The sequence below is a fragment of the Babylonia areolata genome, chromosome 2 (genome assembly GCF_041734735.1).
Source record: "Babylonia areolata isolate BAREFJ2019XMU chromosome 2, ASM4173473v1, whole genome shotgun sequence".
In the NCBI taxonomy this organism is placed as follows: Eukaryota; Metazoa; Mollusca; class Gastropoda; order Neogastropoda; family Buccinidae; genus Babylonia; species Babylonia areolata.
This window is the reverse complement of record NC_134877.1, coordinates 9,452,424-9,478,731: the sequence shown is the minus strand read 5'-3', so window position 1 is coordinate 9,478,731 and position 26,308 is coordinate 9,452,424. Positions and strand designations below refer to the sequence as shown.

At 39.5% G+C, this 26,308-nt stretch overlaps 2 protein-coding genes across 4 annotated transcripts in view; one reads left to right on the top strand and one right to left on the bottom strand.

The window, feature by feature from the left end:
* Positions 1–17,270, bottom strand: part of LOC143297341 (THO complex subunit 3-like) — a 76,268-nt gene extending 58,998 nt beyond the window's left edge. Inside the window, exons 1-3 of one of the 2 annotated variants that reach the window (XM_076609646.1) lie at positions 17,144–17,270; positions 13,571–13,761; positions 892–1,048 (exon numbers count right to left, since the gene is read on the bottom strand). In XM_076609646.1, coding sequence (XP_076465761.1) covers positions 892–1,048; positions 13,571–13,747 — 334 coding nt within the window. In that variant the 5' untranslated portion in view covers positions 13,748–13,761; positions 17,144–17,270. Of the gene's footprint in view, positions 1–891; positions 1,049–13,570; positions 13,762–17,143 lie in introns of those variants that run through there. The other variant, XM_076609639.1, reaches the window with a different exon arrangement.
* Positions 17,271–17,324: 54 nt separating this feature from the next.
* LOC143297329 (uncharacterized) overlaps positions 17,325–26,308 on the top strand; it is a 107,053-nt gene continuing 98,069 nt past the window's right edge. For both annotated transcript variants that reach the window (XM_076609627.1, XM_076609618.1), the window contains exons 1-2: positions 17,325–17,456; positions 20,631–20,782. In XM_076609627.1, coding sequence (XP_076465742.1) covers positions 20,635–20,782 — 148 coding nt within the window. In that variant the 5' untranslated portion in view covers positions 17,325–17,456; positions 20,631–20,634. The remainder of the gene's footprint in view (positions 17,457–20,630; positions 20,783–26,308) is intronic.

Here is a 26,308-nt window from a genome sequence, read left to right as displayed (position 1 = left end):
ACACGCTGGGTTCGAATCTGTGCTCAGACCTTTTTTTTTTAACACGAAGCTTTGTAAGAACAAATACATAACACAATTCAACGACTGAATCTTTTTTTTCTTTTTCTTTTTTTTTTTTCACGTGTATCACAAGTGAGTCTTGAAGGCCTTGCCTCTCTTGTTAAAACCTATCTTTAAGCACTCTCAGCTTCCTTCTCCAACACCATCCATGTCAGCTCACTTTGGATGCATGAAGAGTGGGAAAGGAAGACATGGGGGAGGGAGGGGTTTTAATAAAGACTGGTCATGAATGATTTTTGTAATTTGCAATATTTTCTTTCATGTAAAGCGCCCTGAGCTCTTACAGAGAAACAGAAAGGACACTATATAAATATACATTAGTATTACTATTACTTGGAACCAAACACAATTTTTCTGTTGAAAACAACAAACTGAAAAACAAAGCTAATCACATAATTCTGACTGTGAAGATGTGTACTAGCATTTACAGGAAAAAATTTTATTATCTGTTAAAGTTGTGCTACAACTGAAATACAAAAGTTTGGTTTGTTTGAAATTTCAAAAACAGAACACATGCCTGCACACACAAGCACTCACACACGCACAAAAACACAAATCCAAGCACATACACATAAATAACTGTAGAGGATAAAATACAAAACCTTTCCCCTACAAAAATGAAAAAAGAAAAGAGTGAGAGAAGTGTGTGAAGTGAGAAATGTAGGTTGAAATATTAGAACTATGTACAGTTGTTGTTTTTCAAAAAGGGTAATGGCCAAAAATTGTTGCCCATTACCTGTAATGAGCTACTGAGCACAACATATCAATTGCTCTTCTGGCTGCTAAATTCAACGACAATCATTCACAATCATTTATAAAACAGGAGATTACCTTTAGTATTGATGACGGCAGCAGCCTTACTGGTGCGAGAGTCCCAGATGCGTACAGTCTTGTCTCCACTAGCTGTGGCCAGGTGGTCAGGATTGGTAGGATGCCAACATAGCTGATCAACACTATCCCCGTGGCCACGGAATATGTGCTCTTTGCTCTGTAACACTCACCATTGCTCTAAGATGACTGCTAATTCCATTCAAAATGGAATTCAAACAATTTTTTAATAATAGAAACTTGATAATGGGGCCAAAAAGGTTGACAGAAGTTCCGTTATTTATCTCCCCAAAATAGCGTTCTGAGCAAAGTAACATTTTGGGCTCAGAAGTTGCAACTATACTATTAAAGTTATCTTCATGGCACAGCATGATGTGTGGTGTCATGTGGAAGTCTGTGCCATTCCCATATTACTGAAAATGTCCTGTAAAAAACGAAACAACAACAAAAAACATTTTGATGAACATGATGATGGCCATATTGATAACAGCATCATTCAAATTCATTCATTCATTCATTCATTAATAACAGTACACTAATCTCATCATTCATTAATAACAGTACACTAATCTCACATATAGATTGTTCAGTAAATAGTTCTACATCACAATCTTTTCAGCTTGGACTGAAAGTGTGTGCATAAAAATGGCTTAGTAAAGTTTGTTTGAATGAAACAGGCAACTATTAAAAAAAACCTAAACTCTAAACAGAACTTGGCTTCTCTCTCCATAAGGGAAGTGTGTGATAGTCAGTCGTGTCCGACTATGACCATCAGAACAGCAGAGGAGGCAACTGCTGTTCCGACTATTTGGGCTAGAATTTGATTATAGTGGAGAGTGTCTTGCCCAAGTTACATCCCCACTCTCTCGGCCAAGAGGGTTTTAGGACAGTCGGCGTTGGGATGGTTCCCAAAGGCCAACTAGCCCACAAGGCTGCAGCACTAAGAGCCAGTGCAATTTTGCCTCCTAGTTTGAGAGTCATAGTCCTTCACAAAAGACGAAGCTGTAAATGATTTCCCATTGACTGGAGAATACAGCTCTCACTTTGCTGTTGGCCCAAATGTGAACTTATGCAAACCAAGTACATGAGTGGCTGAAACTGGCCAAACAGCTTTTTTCTTCAGAGGAAAAGATGAAAAGAAGACATGGGATCATTAATGAGGGCAGTCATATAAGGGAAGTATTTTTCCAATTGAATGCAACCATAACGAGTGATGAGTCTACTTGCCTTTGCTTTTATACATGAATGTGGAGCATCTAAGAAAATCTAAACACTATGATATTTTGATATTTTTGTATTCACTCTTTCGCTCTTTCAAGTTTGGCCTTAAAATCTACCTCTTCCAAAAACAGCCCTCTCCCCTCCCTGCCCCACCTTCCACTGCCCCTTCCTTGCTTTAGTTTCCCCAGCCTTAATATATGTATGTATTATATGCTTTGTTTTTAAGTCTTTGTGAATTAGAGTAAGGCATACGTGTGAATGACTGGTGTCAAAGCGCTTTAATTTTTCACTGCACAATAATCAGTGCAATATAAATACTAATTATTATTATTACTATCATTATCATCATTATCATTATATTTTATGATGATGATTATAATTATTTTCATTACTATTGTACCAAAATGAATGAAAATAAGTAGAAATCTAAGTACAGATAATAATAGTAATGATATAATACCAAAAAAAACCACACACAAAAACAACATTTTTCTTCCTATACTATAACTAATCAACTACTGAAGGTCAGGTCCGAGGTTCTCCTCTGCTACTGCTAACCATGTAACCTAGTACTACCTGCTGCATGTGGGAAGTAAACCTGACAAGAAAATCCAGTCTGGAGACAGATGGGCTCCACCAGGATTTGACTTGCCCAAGACAAATCATAAAACTAAAAGAAAAGATTGCAGAGACCACACCGGATAGATCAGAGCCCAGGCTGACAATGACCGCACCATCTGTCGCCATCCACCAGGGCCGATGTGAAAAACATGCTACTAGTGGGAAACCACAGAATATCCGTGGAAGGTATGCCATTACATTCACCATCTGGAACGTATGAACACTCAAGTTGGAAAACTAGAAGAACTGACCTATGAGATGGACAGATAAATCTGGCACATCCTCAGCCTCTGTGAAGCCAGACTGAAAAACAATGGAGAAAAACAGACACAAGATGGAGTGATGGCCTAGAGGTAACGCGTTCGCCTAGGGAGCGAGAGAATTTGCGCGTTGGTTCTAATCACGGCTCAGCCGCCGATATTTTCTCCCCCTCCACTAGACCTTGAGTGGTGGTCTGGACGCTAGTCATTCGGATGAGATGATAAACCAAGGTCCTGTGTACAGCATACACTTAGCGCACGTAAAAGAACCCACGGCAACAAAATGGTTGTTCCTGGCAAAATTATGTAGAAAAATCCACTTCGACAGGAAAAACAAATCAAACTGCACTCAGGAAAAAATACAAAAAAATGGGTGACGTTGTAGTGTAGCGACACGCTCTCCCTGGGGAGAGCAGACCAAATTTCACACAGAGAAATCTGCTGTGATAAAATGAAATACAAATACAAATACAAGAAGTGCATGTCTTTGCACTGTAGTGGTCAACAGGATAAGCATGTACATGGGCCAGAGTTTTCGGTCAACATGATCATAAAGAACACAGTACTTGGATGGTGTCCAGTTTCCAGCAAGATCAAATTCACCATTACAGTAGTGCAAATATATGCCCCTACATCAGACTATGATAATGACCAGATTAAAGAATTCTACACCAAGCTTCAAATGGATGTTAACAAAGTTATCAAGAAAGTCATACTCATCATTCAGGGTGACTGGAATGCAAAGGGTGGAATTGATGCCAAGAAGACTGGAGGAATTTTTGCAGCCCCTACTGTAATGAGAATACCAATGGCAGGGGACTACACTTGCAAGACTTTGCCAGTGATAACGACTCGATTCTGGCTGGCTCTCTTTGTGAACATAAAGTGTCTCGACAATGGACATGGCACTCCCCAAGTGGTCAACATCACAGCTAGATAGACTACATTCTTGTGAGGAACCAAAACAGGTCTGGCACTGGTAGGGCTCAAACAATAACTTCCCAGGAGCTGTCTTTGGCAGTGATCACAACTTTGTCATCATGAAGATTTAAGTGTGGTTGAGGAACAACAAGAAGACACCCAACAAATTCAAATTTGATAAACTGAAAGATCATTACATCGGTGAACAATTCCAAGCAGTCTTAGGAGGAAAATTCTGCTGAAAGAAAATCTTGAAACCCTCTCACACAGTTTCAATCAAGTGATGACAGAGAAACAGCAACAGAGGTCCTAGGGTTAGCCAATATAAATCCAAGCCACGGATTACAAGTAGTATCTTAGAGATGTGTGACACTAGAAGGAGCCTAAAACAACAAAAGAAAACTGAGAAAGGAAATGATATTACAATGCTATAAACAAGATGACTGGTAAATACATAAATGCAAAGGAAAATCAGATTGAACAACAGTGTGAATATATTGAGAAAAACCTTGACAGCAACAACAACAAAAAAGCCTTTCAGAGTTTCAGATTATCAAAAAAAGACTCCACTAAACAGAAACAAAGTATAGTCAGCACCATCCAGGTCAAAGTTGGCAACTGTCTCACACATGAAAAAGACATTCATTGCAAAATGGTGAACTGAGAACTGCTCTGACCTTTGCAACAGAGGAAAGAAGACCGAAGTGTAATAACAGTGCAAGATTTATCATTAATCGAGGATCACTTCCATTGTTCCAATATTCTGGGGGGAGGTTGTAACAGCGGGGAAGTCACAAAATGTGGCAAGACTGCAGGCATTCACAACATCCCTGCAGAACTTTTCAAACAAAGCACAGAGACATCCAAACTGCCAAATGGTCCACGCCATGGACCCAATCAATCATCATCTCCCTCCCCACAAAATTAAATCTCCAACACTACCAGAAATACTGCACCATCAGTTTGATCAGCAAACTTATGCTTGAAACCATTCTGCACAGATGACAGCCGCAAGCAAAAACCATCATTGTTGAAGAAGAGGCTGAATTCAGCAAAAGCAGTACTATCGAACAGATCTTCAAAATGTTTACCCTTTGCCAACAAAACCTCCAACACTAATGGGAATTCTACCACATCTTCATAGACTTCAAGAAGGAGTTCTGACAGGGTCTGGCAAGAAGGACTATGGACCATGATGAAACAGATTATCATCAGGCAAAAGCTTATCAACATGTGACAGAGTGAGTTTCGAATGCCTGTGGCCAGAGGAAGAACGAAATTTTTGTTTGTACATTTCGAATACCTGTATGAATGTGAAAATGTTTTGCACGTGGTAAGTGTGGGTGAATCGTGAGCTGTGCATGTTCATGTGTGTGTGTGTGTGTGTATATGTATGTGCTGTAACGTCAGTCTGAATGCATCAGAGCTCGGGTGATGTGACTGAAGACTGCAAGCTGAACTCGCAAAAATATTTCTTCCATTATCTGTCTGTCTCCTCACCCACTTAGTAACAATGGCGACCCCAACGAGTTTTCTTTGAGTAGGCTATTATGCATGCACTAAGATAGGCCACTGCACCATCAGAGCTCGGGTGATGTGGTCTGTGTGCCTTGAATGTTCCGAACATCAGGTGGGAAAATTTATTTTATTGTTTATTCGAAATGTAACTAATGATTGAATAGTTTGAGAATATAGTAGTTTTTGCTGTTAGTTTTGAAATGTTTGCTTTTTGATAAATTAATACTTTTTTGTGTATTTGTGTAATTTATAAGACGTGACTCATGAATGAATATTGTATTGTTAATTGGAAAATTGTATGAATGCATGAGTGGTGTGAAAGGATAACAAATATAATAAAATAAAATAAGGGAACACTGAGAATTAGCTAGAAGGAATAATTCAAATGGAGTGCCGAGAGCTAAAAACTGGAAAAAGTGTTATCAGGACTCCATGTGGACTGGCCACGGAGTGGAGGGACCTTGAACTGGAATGTTCACTGAGGAGGTGCCCGAGTTTTCCCACGAGTGAGTGGGGTGGACACTACTGTGAGTAGGCTGCTGTCCGGCCTAGGACTGAGGCAATCCTGGGACTGGGTCATCAGGTTATGCAAAGAAAATTTAAATTGACTTGTGATAGTCAAGACATTTGTTCCTGTGTTTAAGATTAATTTTTTTCCAGGATGAAGAGAGTGAATGAAAGATTTTTTTCCTTGGTCTTAATAATTATAACGGGCTCAGGGGAAAATTCCTTGGGTCTGTTTTTTTTGTTTGTTTACTGAGGGAGTGAGAGACTGAAGACTGCAAGCTGAACTCGCAAAAATATTTCTTCCATTATCTGTCTGTCTCCTCATCCACTTAGTAACACAACACCATCCAACAACTATACTCCAAAGTGACCACTGTGGTACTCACACACGGTGGTATTGGAGAGTGATTCCATATTTCAATTTGAGTCCATCAGGGCTGCCTTCTATCTTGCACGCTGTTCAAAATATTCCTGGAACACATCATGACTGACACGTTTGTACAGTCAACAATGGAGGAAGAAATATCACAAACCTTCTCTTCACAGACAACGCTGATGGCTTGGCATGTAGTGAGAAGACCATGCCCAGCTTCATAAAAGACTGGAAGAAACATCAATAAGGCATCATGGAAATCAGCATAAAAAAGAAACAAGGTGATGGCCAGGTGCAACACCACCATCATTGCTGATATTACTATCCAAGTACAGAAACTAGGAGTAGGAACTGCTGAACAGTACACCTACCTGAAATCCATTATCAGCAATGAAGGATCCAAACCAAAAATTCTCTCAATGGTAGCAAAGGCAACATAAGCACTGTCCAGACTGAAACCTATATATGGAAAGAGCAATATCTCCATGAGGAACAAGATCAGACTCCTGTGTGCACTAGTATATTCCATCTTACTGTATGCATATGAGACATTGAACCTCATGACAGATATGGAAAGAAAAATTCAAGCTATGGAAATGAGGTGCTATCGCACGATACCAAACATCAAATACACCAATCACATCAGCAACGAACAAGTCAGCAAAACTATCAAGCAGCAAACTGGACCTTAGGAAGATCCTCTGACATCAGATAAGAAAAGAAAGCTACGTTGGTATGGCCATGTAACAAGATCCAATGGCCTTTCTAAAACAATTCTTCAAGGATCTGTTGAGGGAGATGGAGGGGAAGACAGGAAAAAAACAACAACTATCGACTGACAACAATGCAGAATAAACAGGAAAACCATTTGCAGAGACTCAGGCTTTGACACAACCAACACACCTGGAGGAAGCTGGTGAACAGTAATTCTGTGCAGTGCCCCAATGACTATACTTGAAGAGTTGAAGAAGAAGACCATAAATTAAATTATTACTTCATCTATTCTTGATGACACGTTGATTGACAATGCAAGAAAATAATCTCTCAGAAGTTGATTAAGATAGCAGTCCCATATGAAACATTTATGCAAAACTGTTTCCAAAAGTCTCTTCCCAATGTCTCAACTAAACCCATCTGTGAAGAGTGGTACATTTTCAAACTTTTCTTTGCATCGCATATTATGTCACATCAATGCAGACTATTAATTGCACCTCACTGTGGGATGGTTGCACTGCAGTAGTATTCATAAGAAAATCAAGACAAAATTACCTTCACTGGGGCTTCACAAACAAGCAATAAAAGTTGTTCATCCTGATAGATCTGTCTTTGATGATGGATGAAAAATTAAAATTAAGGGGCGTCTGTTGACAAAACTACATGTCATTGGTGCTACATGCCAACAGCTTTCAGTTTTTAGTTTCTCAAGGTGTTAATGCATTTGGATAAATCAGAACATGCTACACCACATCTGTTAGTCAGATCCTGACCAGCAGCATAACATGCTGTCTATGACTATGGTGCATGCATTTATTCTATAAATATATACCTATCTGAGTGGATTTCTTCTACATAATTTTGCCAGAGGTCAACACTCATTGCCATGGTTTCTTTTTCAGTGTGCCAAGCATGTACTGCACATGGGACCATGGTTTATGCTCTAATCCAGATGACTAGACACTCAGTCTGATTTTCCAGTCAAACCTGGGAGAAAGGGCAAGAACCCAGACCCTCATGAACACTGTATTGAAAAATGTGTGTCATGACCATCTGCCTCTTTCCTTCAAACTTAGGATTGGCATTGCTGCAAGATCCAATCAAATATGATTGAATCTTCACCCCAAAAGAAAATAAACTGTCGGCAATATGCCAAGTTCATCCATTTCCAGTACGAACTAAAATGACTATTAGTGAGTGAGTTGAGAGTTTCAGAAATTGTTGGTTGGATTTTTTATTGTGTACTATTTATGATTGTGTGCTATGACTTGTGTGCCTGCATGCGTGTGTGCTTGTGTGTGTGTGAGGGAGAGTAGGAGAGGGGGGTGGGGTGGGGGGTAAGTGGGGGGATGAATAATTTTTAATAATGTTTGGTATCTTGTGTTCAGTTTTTTTTTTCCTTTTTGATATTTATGTGTGTGTTCTATTTGTAAATGCCTAGGGCTTATTTTCAAGATGAGGCGTAAACGCTCATAATAATAATAATAATAGCATCCAAAATTACTGCATCTATTTTACCCGCAATTTTTGTGCTTGTATGTAACCCATCTTCAGTGGATTTCAACTCTTATTTTGTACATTATGTTACTCAATTTTGATGCAGAATCAGTCACTAAAGTACCAGCAGGCACTCCAATTTGCTGACATCAATTGGAAAATGCAAGGATCTTAGTGATCTTTGTTAGTAATTTACTCAGGCCTCTTGCAATGTTTCACTATTCCCTTTATGTAAAAATAACGACGAATATTTCTTCTTTCCAATGAGTGTATTTTGGTTTCTATATAGCGTGTCTGGAGAATGAATGAAGATAAGATCTGAACCGTGTTTGACCACTTGCAGAGTGCTCTGACCCCATTTTCGGCATGGCTGACACAACACAAGCGAATACCCTTGTGTGTTTCAACACTTGAGCCACTTTCCCTAATTATTGTTGGCAGCTATATTTAATATCAAAATGTCAGTCAAAGAATGATGAAAGCAAATTTTTAAAGGACAGCTTAATATGATTAAAGATACAAAAGATATTTGAGGGGTTTTATCAAACTATTTTTTCACATACAAATTATAACAAAAAAAGAGGCTTAAAATAGTGCAATCTTTGAGTATATAAATGTAAAAGAAACCGTAAACTTTCATTTTCCGATGAATACGCCTGAGATAAATGTATATAAGTATGTATGAAGAATACTACTTACACAGAGCACTAAGGCGAAGTCGTCAACAGATCCGAAAGAGCCCACACATGGCTTCATACAAGGTCGATCCTGCTGTACACAACTCCTTGCTGTTTTAGACTCATGGACAAAGATCCTGGACAATGGTGGTTCAGTCGATGTTATCTACATGGATTCCCAGAAGGCATCTGACAGCGTCTCCCTCAGTCGTCTTATCTCCAAGATCGAAGCTTTCGGAGTGACAGGGAGAATATTAGGGTAGATCCAGGACTTATTGTCTGAGAGAAAGCAGAGGGTGATCATGGATGGAGCATCGTCACAGCAAGCTGATGTCACAAGTGGGATCCCCCAAGGCAGCGTTCTGGGACCCTTGCTATTTGTGATGTACAACAACGATCTCCCCAGTAGAGTGGACAGCACTATTTGCTGATGATACAAAGATCTTCACAAGGAGTGACAAGCAAGCATCAACAGAGACCCTCCAGGATGATTTGGACAGACTCCAGCAGTAGTCAAGTGAGTGGCTTCTCAGATTTCATCCTGAGAAATTCAGTGTTCTTAAGCCACAAGTCTGAAGCCATTTATTTCATGAGAGGGAATACAAGCAACAGAGACGACTACAGCCTAGCAGGAAGTGATGTGGAGAAAGATCTAGGTGTCTTCATAGACAGTAAGCTTGACTTCAAGGCCCACGTGCCAAGCATCACCTCGAAGGCGAACAAAAGTGGTTGGAATCATCAGACGATCCTTTGACTTTCTTACTGAGGACCTGTTTGTACAACTGTTCAAGGCACTGGTACAACCGATTCTCGAATACGGACACTCAGTCTGGAATCCCCAATTGAAGACAATCTGCAGAGAAGTCGAAGATGTTGACAGATGCACCACAAAGTTCACTGGCTCGTTGAGGGACAAGGTGTACTCAAAGAGGCTGGCCACGCTCAGACTGCCCAGTTTAGAGCACAGAAGGAAACGTGGCGACATGATCGACACCTACAAGTATGTCCATGGCATATACAAGACGGACAAGCCACAGTTCACACTCTTCAGCAACAAAACGAGCAGAGGCCACAGCTTGAAACTAAGCAATGTCCACTATCGACTCAACGTTCAGAGTGCCTTCTTTGCGGAACGGGCCATCAACACCTGGAATGGTCTCCAAGAAGAGGTGGTGACAGCCCCAACACCAGCTGCTTTCGATGACAGCTTGGACACTCACTGGGCCGGTATTCCGACCCTTTACTACCCAGAGTGCTACCACAAGTAACAACCACATATGCAAGTTTTAGAACAGTGACAAGCCCAGAATGGTGAACAGGCCACGACCAGGCCTCAAGCGTCTGACAAAATCAAGATCAAGATTAAACATTTAAGAGTTGGTCAACTTGAAACAAAAATGGCGGCCACCACGGAATTCGAAGCGACAGTGTAAGTTGGTAGTAGTAGTAGTATAGGGACTGACAAGTCATCTGCCTCAACCTCTCGGCCTTTTTTATGTCCCCATTGAGTCTTCATCTTGACTTCTTTCATTTTATTTTATTTATCTATGTTCTTCTTTTGTTTGTTGTTGTTGGGTGGGGTACGCAGGTACACTTCTGCAAGAAACTTTGTTTTCATTCTTCATAATCAAAAAAAATTTCTTTTATGGTGGTGTTGGTGTCATGGAGATTTTTTAAACATGGTATAATCTATTTTTTTCATTAATCAACAGCACAAAAATTAAACTGAGAACACAGCTGACAGTGTTGGTGATCCCCAATAATAATGATAATCATATATATACAGTTATTATGTCCAGCTCATCGATGCGTGTGTGTGTGAGAGTGATGACTTGATAAAAAAGTGTGTGTGCAGATTACATCTGATGTGCACCAGGTGTGTACAGGTTACTTGTTCATATACTATGTTTGCATGTATATATATATATATGTATATGTATATATATATATATATATATATATGTACACATGTGTCTTATCTGCAGATTACATGTTAGTTCCAGGTAACAAAATCTGTCTCCATTTCACAGTTACATATGCACCCACACATACAACACACACACACAGAGATTCAACAGGGGGAAAACCCTACAATCTCAAGGTACCTTTTTATTTTTGATGTTGTTTTTTTTCCCACAAGTCATTACAAAGTACCAGCACAACTCTAACAATATGTTTTGTTGTTGTTGTTTTTTGGGGGGTGGGGGTGGGGTGGGGGGTGGGGGTCTTAAAACAACACGCAGGTAGTACCAAATGATTTTATTGAAGAAATGTCAGTCTATATTTTGACACAAAATGAAGTAACCCATACACTCATGTTTGTGTAACACTGGTTCAAGCATCATTCCCTTAATTCACTCCGGACAATGGAATGCTATAGCGTTCCTGACATAAGGCGCGGTTCCAGACAATGGAAGGCGATAGCGGTTTCAACAATTAAAATTTTTTCCACGTTTTCCTCATGGGGTAGTGACAGTTATAATCACAGCTACACCGGGCATTGCGAACGTGTCAAGGGTCAAATGGAAAGTTTCATCGTGAAATTCCGTAACAACACACTCGCTGCCAAGCGACTGACTTCAGCACCCCACATGCCAAGCTAATCTGCATGCGTATCAAAAATAGTGTCGCAGGTGATAAATGAAAATTTTTGGAGCAAAATTTGTCATGACAGCAGCTTTTTACTGCTGGTGAAGTGACTGAAAATGAAATGCTCCAAACTGAAGATTTCAACATTGATGAGGATGATGAAGACATTGAATAAAGTATCTGCAGTGAAGGAAGCTACCAGCAAGAAGGTACTGACAGTGACTCAAGATTCAGAGGGCAGTGAAGAGGGAGGAAGGTGGGTGTACATGCGACATGAGGAGAGGGGTAAGTGGGTCAAGTATGGTGAGTTTCGTTCAGTTACTTTATGTTTTGTATTTTCTGTTATTTTTCCCCAAACCCTAACAAATGGGCCGTCTGTAAGGAAAAGCAAGGGAGAAAACTATCCATCCTGAGTGAGTTAAAGAAGTTTGCTCTTTTACTCAAATTAAAATGGCTTTTGAACAGTTGATTTCATCATCTCTGACCAATATTTTGTTACTAAATATCGTCACCAATGATGAATGCCATGAGTACCATCACTGAAAGTTACATACTTGCATTGTGTCAGCCATGCCGGAAATTGAGTCAGAGCACTGGGCAAGCAGTCATAACACAATTTGTATCTTATCTTTGTTCATTCACAAACAAAAATACACTGATTGGAAAAAAAGAAATATATTTGTCTTTATTTTGACTAACAGGTTTCAGAAACAGTGCAAAAGAACTAAGTTAAAACAAAGACAGCTAAAATCCATGCACTTTTCATTGTGATATCATTGCAGTCAAGTCCCTGCTGGTATCAAATTTACTTGGTGAATGAAACTGAAAGATTCAACAATACTAATACTAATAGGCATCCAGCAGAAATATGAACTGATTATTATGTTTGTAAAATTCTGTCGGTATAAGTCACTGCTGTTAGTTTATCACATATCCAAACTGCATGCAAATCCACCAATCAGTTCAAAAGTTATAGCCATTTTTCTGTATTCATACTGCTCCTTTGTCCATCACATGCCATTTTGTGCATTTCAATGATTTTGAGAGTCAATAACTTCAATATTTTGCTTTTGTGTTGCTCAGAAAAAAATACAGTATGAATATATATTATGTATACAAATATGAAATGAACAGAAATAAATGCAATTGGCTGCATATACACTATTCATTGGCATACACCTTTGGGTCAAATTTCCTTTATCATGAAATTTTCACCTTGTTCAGTTTATAACATTTTACTTTTTTGGAAGATCAGTACTTTGGAAAGAAAGGAACAAAAGATGTAAAGTTATAGCTGCCTCCTTCCTGGATACTGCTGAATACATTCTGGAAATTTCAAATCTACGTAATTTATTGTCTACTTATGTTTGGGACTTTAAAACGGCTTTTTTTTTTTTTACAGTAAACGGGCAAACGAAAATAGTAACGAACGTTAAACGCCATATCTATGAAATTAATAAAGATATATGCAAAATTCTTTTTCTATTTGTTTGTAAAGGTCTAAATATCAATTACAATTTTAAGTTCTGCACTTTGAATTAAAAATGTTGCTGCCAGTACTTACTAAACCAAGTTACTAACGTGCAACCATTTTGCTTTTTCCGTTTTTAGTCCAACAAACCATGGAAATGTAACCATAGGTGCAATAATTTAATATTCTAAAATAGGACATTATATTTCCCCCCATACAAGGCGTGGAGAATCATTCCGCCCGTGACACATACGAGTGGAGGGGAAGAAATATGCAACAAAGTAATATTACTGTTCATAGATCATTTTCTTACCAGACGTTCTCTTTCCAAGGCGTATATGGCAACGGTCTTGTCGAAAGACCCCGATGCAAGTCTCCTGCCATCAGCACTCCATGCTACGGAATGAACTTTGGCCGTGTGTATTTGAATGTCCCTCGTTCTACTGTTAGCTTGAAAGTGCTTCTGCATCTGCTCCGCGTGGCTCACCATTTTGCTCTGTGAAGCTGTAGAGTTACTTCCCTTGTATTGGATGCCACAGACCAAAAGTGTAACTCCGCCAGATGTGACCCGGCTAATTTTAAGTGAGGTGCGCACGGCTGTTGAACAGGACAACTAAACGGTGAGAGGGTCGGGGACCGGGTGGTGGGGGTGGGGAGTTACAGGCGACTGCGGCGGACTCATGCTAAAAAACAAAACAAAACAAACAAAAAACAACAACAACAACAATAACAAACAAAAAACCCCAGCTGGTTTGGATCTCTGGCGTTTGCCGGGGACTGCCAACGTTGCCAACACCTCTCTCCTGCGCCTCCTATAATCGAACTCGACCGTGAGGCGTCACTGCGTGCGTACAAATCCATAACACAACGCCACAACTGGAAGGCTGATGCATAACGGAACGCTTAGTTAGGCCTTGAGTGCATGTAGGTATATATAAGTTTGCAGTACCCATCAGAGTGGATTTCTTCTACAGAATTTTGCCAATATGAGGACAACTCAGATATGAAATGTTAAAATTTGCAAGAGGGAAGGGAGCAAAGAGAGAAAAAGCCGGGAGATAAAGATGATCGCACACCATAGAAATACATACAGTAGATGTAAATTTCGACATTCAGTACCGAGTGCAACAGATGTGGCAGGGACCCTCATCGCAAAGAACCTGAACTATGTCCAGCCAGGGGCAAAACATGTCGCAGTTGTGGTAAACTGAATCACTGCCGGGATTTCCGACCCTTTGTGTGTCGCAGTAAAACAAAACTGACAAACCGACATAGTAGAGGAGGCAACGACTGACAACAATACATTCTTCTTGGGTGCAGTAGATGCTAGTGCTCCCCCGTGGTATGCAAAACTTGACATTTAATTGTGACTCAGTTTGTCAATTCAAGATTTACACTGGTGCAGATATTTCTCAGTTTAATATCACGTAGCCAGTATGACTGACAACCCGCTTCATCTTGCACCACCATTCAACCCAACAAAAGCTGTCTTGAAGTCGCCAGGAGGTATTCCGGCTGAAAACAGTCGTCCAGTCTCCTGCTGTTTTAACCTTCCCCAACTGAAGTCTGGTACTCATTCAACCTGGGTGGTGGAGTGAGAAAAATTGCCCGGTGTAAACTGTCCGTTTCCCAAAGAAACAACACCATACCGAAACAGAGCCTCGAACCCTGATCACTGGTGAACACTGGATTGGAAGTCTCATGGCTAACTGGCTCTGCCATTGAGGATGAAGATGAAGAAGGGTGGAGATCTTTTCCGATCTCCTATGTCAACTGTGACATTAATTTTGTGCAGATCTGCTAGTGCCTGAACTCCTTCGTATGTACACGCATAAAGAAGATCAAATTGTCACATTAAAGATCCCAGTGTCAGCGTTCCAGTCGGTGGCCTCGGGGTCAGTTCATTGAGACTGAGACTGATGACATACCCATCATGCACACCCCCGTCCAGCCGAAATGGAGTGTGCATGGCTGCCGAATGGCGGCGGCGAGGCAAACAAACGAAACGGTCATACGCGTAAAAAAGAAAAGAAAAAAAGTTACTGGATGTCTGTATGAGTGTAAATGTGTGTGTGTGCCTCAGTAAAACATGATTGAATCAGTTCCTTCTCCGGTAAAGCTGATGTTATAAGTGGCATACCACAAGGTAGTATATTAGGACCTGTACTATTTACTTTATTCATAAATGATCTCCCTTGCGAACTAAAGAGTACATGTAAATTTTTTGCAGATGACACAAAATTATACAACTCTCCAAAATTCTATCAGGATTTACAAAAAGATATTGAAACATTAGTAAAATGGTCAGACACATGGAATCTATAATTCAATGCTACAAAATGTAAAGTACTTCATATTGGGAAATCAAACCCAGAGAAAGAGTACATAATGAAAATCGGAGACAAAGAAATAAAAATATCAAAATGTGATGAGGAAAAAGACTTAGGTGTCACATTTGACAAAAATTTATCATTTGACAAACATATAACAAATAGTATAAACAAAGCGAACAGAATGATTGGAATAATAAAAAGAGCATTTACATTTATAGCCGGATAAAGTTACTTTCTTACGGTTATATAAAACATTAGTTAGACCTATCCTAGAATATGGAAACACTGTATGGTACCCAACGCAAATAAAACAGTCACAAGCCATAGAAAGGGCTCAAAAAAGAGCAACAAAGCTGGTCTATAGCATAAAAGATTATTCATATCAAGAAAGATTAAAGTACTTACAACTACCATCACTTAAAGCAAGAAGAGTAATAGGGGACTTGATACAGACGTACAAAATATTAAACGGGTTTGACGATGTAAACAAAGCATGATTTTTTTTAAATTTTTTTTTACTCCAAAGGTAGACACTACAAGAAACAGTACAGACAAAATATTTAAACAGTATTCCAGAACAAATCTCAGAAAGTTTACATTTAGTAACAGAGTAACAAATTATTGGAACAAATTAACAAACAATATCAAACGTGCACCTTGTAGAAATACTTTTAAGAACCTCATAGATAAACATGAGTTATTGACAAAAGCAAAATATGACTTTGATGGATAAAATGACTGAACTAGTCAACGACCTGACCAACAATGTAAAGGAGTAAATTTGAAGGGGCATAAAAAGCCAAAAATGGCAAAGTTGTATAAAACAACGCCCCAAATCCTGATCCTGATCCTGACATAGGAAACGGCCGATGAGCACCCAATGGCAGCTCACAGTGTCAGTCGGCACTGCCCAACTGAGTAGACCGCCTGTTAATGTTATGCAAATGACAAAGTGTTTGCAAAGCGCTTAGAGCTTGGTCTCCGACCGAGGATATAGGTGCTATACAACTGAGTATAAGTGTCATATCATTCATATACATGTATCCAAAAACTTTTTCTGCCCGGGCTTGGGCGAACACCAACACCAGCCGAGGTCGTAAATCTCGACTCAATCAACACATGGACAAAGATTTTTTTAATGTCATGGTGTGCACTGGCACTGAACCGTCCGTCCACGTGTGTGTGTCATATGCCCGCCCACATTGTTCGCACAAGTTTATGCGTGCGCTCGTGCTCCAAAGAATAACGATAATCCTGACGTGAACTGGTCGCCTGCCCAGATGTAATACCCTTCTTTTTAAAGTTCTAAATGGATTACCACCGCATGGTTTTCATTTTTCTGATTGTTTCTGTTCGACTTTGTTTTTAGCTCGGTTTGCTTCTGTTTCGCAATGAAAAGTTATCTGTTGGGAAGACAGAGTAACAAATTATTGGAACAAACTAACAAACAATATTGTGCCGTGCACCTTGTATAAATACTTTTAAGAACCTCATAGATTAACATGAGTCATTGACAAAAACGAAATACAACTTTGATGGATAGAATGACTTACTTAGTCATTGACCTGACCAACAACAAAAAGGAGTAAAATCTGGAGGGGCATAAAAAGCCAAAAATGGCAAAGTTGTATATATAACAACGCCCCAGATCCCGATCCTGGTCCTGATCCTGATCCTGAATGCAGCGTACATGTCGTACACAGAAGTTTGTATTGACAAACGGTAGAACTTCCTGTTGCACAGATCTTGTCGACTGCTGAAAACAGTACCTACTTTCGGTTCTCCACGTGAATATGCTTCCGGATTGTCTCGAAGAGTTGTAACTACACATGAGAGGACGGCTCTAGGTTGCAGCACAAATCGAAGGTAACTTGGCTGATGCAATATGAACTGTCTGGAAGGCCAAATCATTTAGATAAGTCGTCATTTTAACTTGAACTAAAGTTCAAGCTCAAATAGGGATGGAAGACACGTTTCAGTTTGGTACGTTTTCCCGCCCAGTATCAACGTGTTTGTACCTGTCTGGCAAAGTTAACACAAGCTTGGACGTCGTTTATATTTCATAGGCGATATTCACAATGAATTAGTCCAGTCTGCTCATATTTGCAATTGGACTGATTTTTCTCTCAGATTTTCGTCTGTGCAGGAAGACAGGAATAAACAAATCAATATGACTAGTTTGCTTGTTTGATACATGGAGAAATTGAAGGATTTTAGAAAGCTCGTTTTGCTGTCAAGACTTAATTTTCGAAGTTCTCAGCTACAATGAGCAACACCAGAAATAAAACCGTATCAGTTTTTGGTTATTTGTTGATAAAACCACACACACACACACACGCACTCAAAGTGAAAATACAAAGCAAAGAACCCTGTCCTTTCTTTTACAGGACCAGCATCAACTTACTGATGGTTCTTGTCAGGCTGGGTGAATGCTGTCTACTTCTGTCTTTCCATAATCTGCTGAACTCTGACATGGATAACATGTTCTTAAATGTGTATTTGATTTTCTGTATGTGTGTACACAAGAAAGGTGTTCAGGCACTTGCAGTCTGCACATCTGGAAGATTGCCATTTTATCCACCAGATGCTGACAAGACTTGCAGATTCTAAGTCCAGTGTTATGATTAGTTAATTTGACTGCTGTGTTCCTACATATGAATTTTAAATGTTTTTGTGCATGCTATCATATCAGACTGTTTTATTGCAGTTAAAAGCTTTAATATTATAGGTTGCAGAATGGCAATGACACTTATCTGCCAGTAATATCTGTGAGGTTCTGAGTTTGAATCCCAGTCTTGCCCTTTCTCCCAAGTTTGACTGGAAAATCACCCAGTCATTCAAATGAGATGATAAACTGAGTTCCCATGTTTAGCATGCACTTGGTGCACTGAAAAAGAACCCATGACAGTGTTAAGTCTTGTTCTCTGGTGAATTCTGTTGAAGTAATCTGCATATGCACACAGACAGGCACACACGCACAGACTAAGCATGTTGGGTTATGCTGCAGATCAGGCATCTGTCTAGCAGATGTGGTGTAGCGTATGCATCATTGTCTGAACGCAGTGACGTCTCCTCAAGAAACTGAAATCTGCTACAGGTTGTTGTGTGCAGACATTTTGTTTTGAACAAGCTGAAATTCCAAGACATTTAAAATTCATGGTGACCATGTATCACACTCTGATAAGCTGCATTGGCTTGAAATTAATTTAAATGATTTATTGAATTTATTTATGTTCACTGAGTTGATTATCTAATATGAATGAGGCATCCGCTCTGGCAGCAAAGAAAACTTAGAAGAACAAATCTTCATTGTTATTTGCAGAATACTTTATAACTTTGCTCATAAACAAGGCAAACAGCAATCAACTTCAAGCCAGTAATCGCTGACGTTTCCTGTCAGTCTGCTTATAAGTTACAGGCACAAAAGGTACAGAAGACCAAACTCAGAGTTTGAATTACAAACATCCAACATAAAAACTGGTGTTCTTGCTGCTGACCTTTATGCCCTGTCATTCTGGATACTTCCAGTCCCAAATGGTCATTTACACAACATGGATTTGGCTTTATGCAGAATATTTGCTGTTTGTTATTTTGTGATGTTGAAAGTATATTTGGTAGTCATGTTATGCTCTGTTACTGCATTAGACCTGTTTTTAGCTGCATACAGCTTAGTAATGTAATAGCTCAGTTGTTTCTTTGTGTTCATGTGATGGTGTCAGTCAGTTTGTTTCTATGGCTGGGAACTGGAATATTTCAACAACAGTAACAACAAGAATGACAATTTATCAAAAATTGCAACAATAATGAATATGATGAAAAACAATTATGATAACTATAACAGCAAAAACAAAACACCTAAAACAAGAGCAACAATAACTACAATAATAGTAATAAAGTAAAAACCATGCTGAAGAGAGTCGGTGCTAAAATGCAGCCTTGCTTGATGCCATTGTCACACATTCTGGCTTGCATGCCATTGTGGAACTGCTGGACCAACATGATGAATTTGTCAGGACAGCCAAACTTGGATATGATTCTCCAAGGGCCATCACAGTTGATGGTGTCTAGGGTCTTGGTCAAGTCCAGAAAGTTGGTGTGGAGACCAACATTTTGCTCACAACACTTCTTGAAATTGCCGAATGGTGAAAAGCATATCCACAGTGTAGTGCTGTATGCATTTAAGCTATTTATGAATTTGTGCACTTCCATAAATAGTGTATTAATGGAGATGCTTTGGCATGTCAGCCCTGCCAGAACAAGCTCACATCGCACTATTTCCCATCTCCCCTGAAAGTGACTGTTCGCAGATTCAGTGGTCATTGACAGTTCCAGTACCCACTGAATCACTCCTTTTCCAATTCCTTTTTCAAGAAAATTCCATCAAATTTTGACAAATCTTACAATGGAGTCCAAGAAGAAACTGAAGATGCAGAGGAAAACATCCCTGAAAAACCAAATCCTATGACCACAGCCACGAGACAAGTCTACCCGTCCACTATGAGGACACTCTGTGGACACGAGGACACTGTTCTACGACCAGGCAGCCCATGACATTCTGGTCATTAGCTCTGCAAAGTCCTGTATTTTGAACATTGTGCACCAAAGTGACAATTGTTTGACCCAAGTGACAATTGGTTTACTGTTTGTTGTTCAATATTGGTTTTATAGAAGTGATGAAAGTGAGCAGAAAGACTTTCTCCAATGCTCACTGAATTGTGTCCATTTAGTAGTTGATGCATAGTCATTGTGTATTGTATTGTTCTGTGGATTTTCAAATCATTTTGATTTGTTTTGGTTGAAGCTCCATCGTTTCTCAGTTCATTCAGAATTAAATTGATTCAGTATTTTGAAAGTTACCAGCATTTGCTGTCAATTACTTGTCTTTGTCAAAATTATATTGACTCAAGATATTGAAATCAAAATGTTCATTATTTCACTCTATGCCAGAAATTCATTCCAAGGTGAGGAAAGATGTATGTCGTGTCATGCGTGTTAAGCTTCTTGAGATAGTGCATCAATAAGGTCTTCTTCCTGTTACAGAATCATGGAAGGAGTGCGAGTAATGGGCATAGATGCGCAGTGTTCAGTCCAGGTGTTGTGGCAGTACTTTGATGACAAAGGAGGAGTGGTGAAAGCTATCTACTATCCTTTGCTCAATAATGACGCTGTCATCATCTTCAAGCATCCTACAGGTTTGAGTTTTTTTGTCACATAGTCACACTTCCATGAAGTGTTGGATACTTAAACACATTAGGAATGTGAAGTATATATATCTCTCTCTCTATATATCTATATCTCTATATATAGATGAGTGTGTGTGTGTGTGTGTGTGTGTGTGTTCTCTCAGTGGACAGTAGAGAATCTGCATCACAAGAAACAACTGTTAACCAGTTGAGTGCCTGTAGGACGTCCTGCAAAATGTGTTGCCATAGTGCCTATAAGATGTCCACTGAAATCCTGCATGTATTACAATTTTTCCTTCATCGGAATTTGGGACAATGAACCTGAACAGACTCTGAATCGTTAGTTTAATGTATCTGGATAATAAACATACTATTAAAGTGAGTATTCATCATGTGGAACACCTCTTTTTTCTCAATAATGATTTACAAACTGGACCACTTGGAGCATGCATGTAAAGGTTTGCCTCACATGCCAAAAAGGTGTCAGAAACTTTGTAAAGTGAAGACAGTGGTCTCAGTCAGCGGATTTACACAACTTTGCAAGCTGTGTTGATGATTATGTTTGAACATGACAATGAGAGATGGATCTGTCTTGTCTTATGATTGGTTCGAACTTGAAGGTGATGACAACGACAGTGAGGAAAGTGACAGCAACATTTGGCACTTTCTGCAGTCCATCTACCCAATCAGACATCATTTCTGAGCAAGTGATAATGACTGACAGTGAAGTCATGGTACTTTTACGTAATTTGAGAGAGGAAGGAGAGATAGAGTGGTGTAAGACAATGGGTTGAAGGCCAGACAGATGGCAGGGTAAGGGGGTGTGTCCTGACCTGTCAGTTCATTGTCTTTTCACAGTGATCAACGTCCAGAAATGGCGATAACCTATAATCTACGGTTTTCTTGAAACCCATGTTGACAGACGATAGACAGGATTCAATATTTTATATATATATATATACTTTTTCACACTTTTTGTCACTGATCAGTTGACTGATTTATTTATAGGGAAGACAGACTGGATGCACAGCAGACACTTTATCAGATCAGGTACAAACGGAGGAAGAGAATATCATCAAAATGCTCTCTGGTCTAAAGGGGGACGCTCTTAAGTGTAAGAAAAGCTTGATGGCTCACTTTCGGAGAATGTGATTGACTTTTTATCTTGATTGAACCCACATATGTCATTGTTTGGACAGTTATTCACTGATATGACTACAAGTGTCGTGTTGTCATCATAATCTTATAGGCATAAGTATAATCAGACACTAAGCATGTTATTTCCAGCTGTATTTTTTTTATCTTTTTCTTTTTGGGTGTCATTCTGTTTGTACAAAAAATATCTTCATTTGAAATGCCTGAATAGTTATTTAGATCTGAATAATTGGGTAAAAAGCCCGGATTTAGAATCCACAGTAATTTTCCTTCAAAAAAATGTTGCTTTCATTCTATATCTCCTATAGTTTTTGTGTTAGAAAAATTATTACCCCTGAAGCCTCAAAATTCCCTGGCAAGGGGAAAGTACTGGGGTTTTTTTAATACAAAATTCTCTGGCCCTGAACAGGTTAAATCCACTTCAGTAACTTGCTCTTTGTTGAGGTTGTGTTTGGAACTCACCAATGAATTATATCCCAAACTCAGGATCATTTAGTGATTTACACAACAGGCTGTCAGCCTGGATAGAGCCAACTGACAGCTGCCATTGTACATACACATACACACTCAGACAGACTTGTAACATTTTACATGTATTGTTTATTTACCCCTCCATGTAGGCAGCCAAACTCTATTTATGGGGGTGTGCATACTGGATATGTTCTTGTTTCCATATCCCACTGAATGCTGACATGGATTACAGGATCTTTAACGTGCGTATTTGATCTTCTGTGTGCATTTACACATGGATGGGATTCAGGCACTAGCAGGTCTTCCTATATGTTGACTTGGGAGATTGGAAAAATCTCCACCCTTTACCAGCTAGGTGCTGTTATCGAGATTCAAACCTGGAACCCTCAGATTGAAAGTCCAACGCTTTAACCACTTGGCTATTGCGCCTGTCATCCCTTGACTTGCTGCATTCAGTCTTTTTCATTTGCATTCTACTTATACTATAGAATCCACAATGGTGTTATTAATGTTATTTTGTAAAAATTGATATTCTGTAAAAGTAAATTTTGAAATCATGATGTATTGATAACATTTTATCTGTTTTTTTCCCAAACATACAACTGAAAAGTTTGAATAAGGCACAAACCTTAACAAATCATTGTTTGGATATATGAACTGAGACTGCTATTTTATTGTAAATCTAGGACTTTTCAGGAAAAAATCAGTTATTGAAGTGTTTATGATAATTCTATAGTAGTTAATTGATTGATCTGCTATTGCAGTTGACTTTTTCTGCGGCATTATGCTTATGTTGATATCGAAATTTGCATTTACATTTAATTTGTGGGCTGCTTGTCAACTATACCCACAATAGTGTGTGATGTAGGATTATATATAAAGACTAAGGTGATACAGATAAGAGTCATCCAGTTTATAGTGCACAGAGTGTTTCCACAAATTGTCCTATCAGCACTGAAGGCACATGTTTCTCTTAAGTTTGGTTATCATGAAAAGAAGTGCAAAGTACATACTGTCATATAGTTTGAAATGAAAATGAATCTGTATTAAACATTGTCAATATCATCCTTGGCTTCACATTGACATAGTTTCAAACGAAAATGAAACTCTATTAAGCATTGTCATTACCATCTTCATCTTTATTAGTTATAATTCTTCTTCATACTAAGCTGTGAAGAGTCACTGGGGCACTACACTGAAGAACTGTTGATCAGCTTTCTCCAGCTCTGTTGCTCTTGCGTCAAAACCTTGGTCCAAATTGATAATTCCTTGTCCATTCTGCAATTTGTTAAGTCCATTGTTGTTTTTTCTTTCTGTTTCCACTTCCATCAAATCCTGCAATGATCTCAGACCTCTGATATTGAGGCACTTGAGACGAAGGTCTAACTAATATGGATTGGACATGGAATTTGGATAAAAAAATTTTTTAAAGTATTTTAATTGAAAATTTCACAGTACAGTTTTTTCCATTGTTCACACCAAAACCGTTACAGTATAGTATTACATACACAAGTACGATTGAAAGAAACCAAAACAGCATATATCAATAAATGAAAATAAAATGAAATAAAATAAAAAGAGACCTATCATTCAGATTCATTTTCCCTTCTTTGCCTATTTTATTTTATTTAATTTATTTATTTATTTACTTTAAAAAAAAAGTTATTTTTACTTTATTTATTTTATTTTATTTTATTTATTTTATTGTTATTTATTTTATTTTTTGTTTTATGTTATTTATTTATTTATTTTTTAATTAATTAATTGATTAATTATTTTTTTCTCAAGGCCTGACTAAATGCGTTGGGTTACGCTGCTGGTCAGGCATCTGCTTGGCAGATGTGGTGTAGTGTATATGGATTTGTCCGAATGCAGTGACGCCTCCTTGAGATACTGATACTGATACTGATACTGCCTATTTTGTATTTTTTCCTGTTGTGTATTTTAAACATTTGAAAGAAGTTATGGAGTGAAGAACAAAAATGATGTGTCCTACACTTACATATGTATTCAAACATATTAATAATGTTATAGTGTGCCAGCAGTGTCACCCCCCACCACCCACACTCTGTCCCCTTCCCCCCCCCCCCCCTCCCTTCTTATCTCCCTTCCCGCTCGTCCAAAGCCCAGTCTTTGAGGTTGCGCCGACACCCGCGCCACCCTCCCTCCTCACCCCTACTCCCTAGTCGGCGCCTTTGGTCCGCGTCACCCATCCCGTGTGGCCGGCCTGTCTTTCAAGTCGTTCCCCATCTCCCCTTCCATGAACGCAGCTGACATAGGTGGCGGGACTTCGGAACATAAGCGAGGGAGAATTTATGCTAATGCAAACTTTGATCAAGCCGGCTAACAGGCCAAGAGCTGTATTGTCCTGTCTCCCCAATCTCTTTGTGACGTAAACGGGTAAACTTGTCATCATAGAATGTGTATAGACAAGTGGGTTGAATTGTAGCGAATCAGATCAATCTGTTGAACTGGGATCAAGCAGGGAAACTGTCAGGGTCAAGCTGTAGGGTTAGAGCTAGGGACAGGAGTCGTGCAAGCCATCTGGCACTGGCTGGAGTTGTTGCTGAAGCCTGCTAAGGGTAATTTGTGGATGAGGAAAATTGTGTGAGTCATGCTATGTTGTTGTGTGTCGTTTTCCTCTGTTCCAGGGCTTGTGGTCGTTGATTGTGTCAGCTGGAACTCGGTGTTGATTTTGCGTTGTGCAGCTCCCTGTTTGATTTTTTTATGTATGCTTTTTTGGGTTATGGTGTTATGTACAGCTTTATCATTTTGAAATGTGTTTTTGGTGGTTTCTTTTGTCCTGTAATGTCTTCATTTTCACATGTTTATGTTTCTGCTAATTTTTGGGTTAGAGAACTAATCTCCCCATTAGCATTAATTGATGACGGCAGTCGTCAGCATGTGGTCAGCAGCAATGAGGACATTGCATTCAAAAGCCGGGGGTGGGTGGGTGTTATAGTGTGCCAGCAGTGTCACCCCCCACCACCCACACTCTGTCCCCTTCCCCCCCCCCCCTCCCTTCTTATCTCCCTTCCCGCTCGTCCAAAGCCCAGTCTTTGAGGTTGCGCCGACACCCGCGCCACCCTCCCTCCTCACCCCTACTCCCTAGTCGGCGCCTTTGGTCCGCGTCACCCATCCCGTGTGGCCGGCCTGTCTTTCAAGTCGTTCCCCATCTCCCCTTCCATGAACGCAGCTGACATAGGTGGCGGGACTTCGGAACATAAGCGAGGGAGAATTTATGCTAATGCAAACTTTGATCAAGCCGGCTAACAGGCCAAGAGCTGTATTGTCCTGTCTCCCCAATCTCTTTGTGACGTAAACGGGTAAACTTGTCATCATAGAATGTGTATAGACAAGTGGGTTGAATTGTAGCGAATCAGATCAATCTGTTGAACTGGGATCAAGCAGGGAATCTGTCAGTCATTCACATAGCGTCACTAGGACAAGCAAAGATTGGTTGTTTTAGTTCAACTAGTTAGGGGAGTGAGTGTTGTAGCTTGGATTAGTATACACAGTATGTTGTGGGAAGGGATAAAACCAGTCAGCACAGCCAGTTCTTAGCTGTCTCCCAGAAGAACTGACTGACACAGGGTGACTGACTGATCAGTGATGTGAGGAACAAGGAAATCCTTGTTGGGCTGTGAGTACATGACTTGTAATGGTTTTATGTTATGTTGATAACTTAGTTGTGTTGGGAAACTATGTTTTATGTCAGTGGACAGCTAGTTTAAGTTGATCTTGTGGCTTGTGGAAAGAAAAGGGGTTAATGTGTGAAAGCTACCCACTGAGAGAAGTACTGGCCTAAATCTTTTGAGTCCCCCCCCCCCCCTTTCTATTTGGTTACAGATATCTTGGTCTGTATTTTTGATGTATTACTTACTTGTTTTGTATATAGTAGGTGGTGTT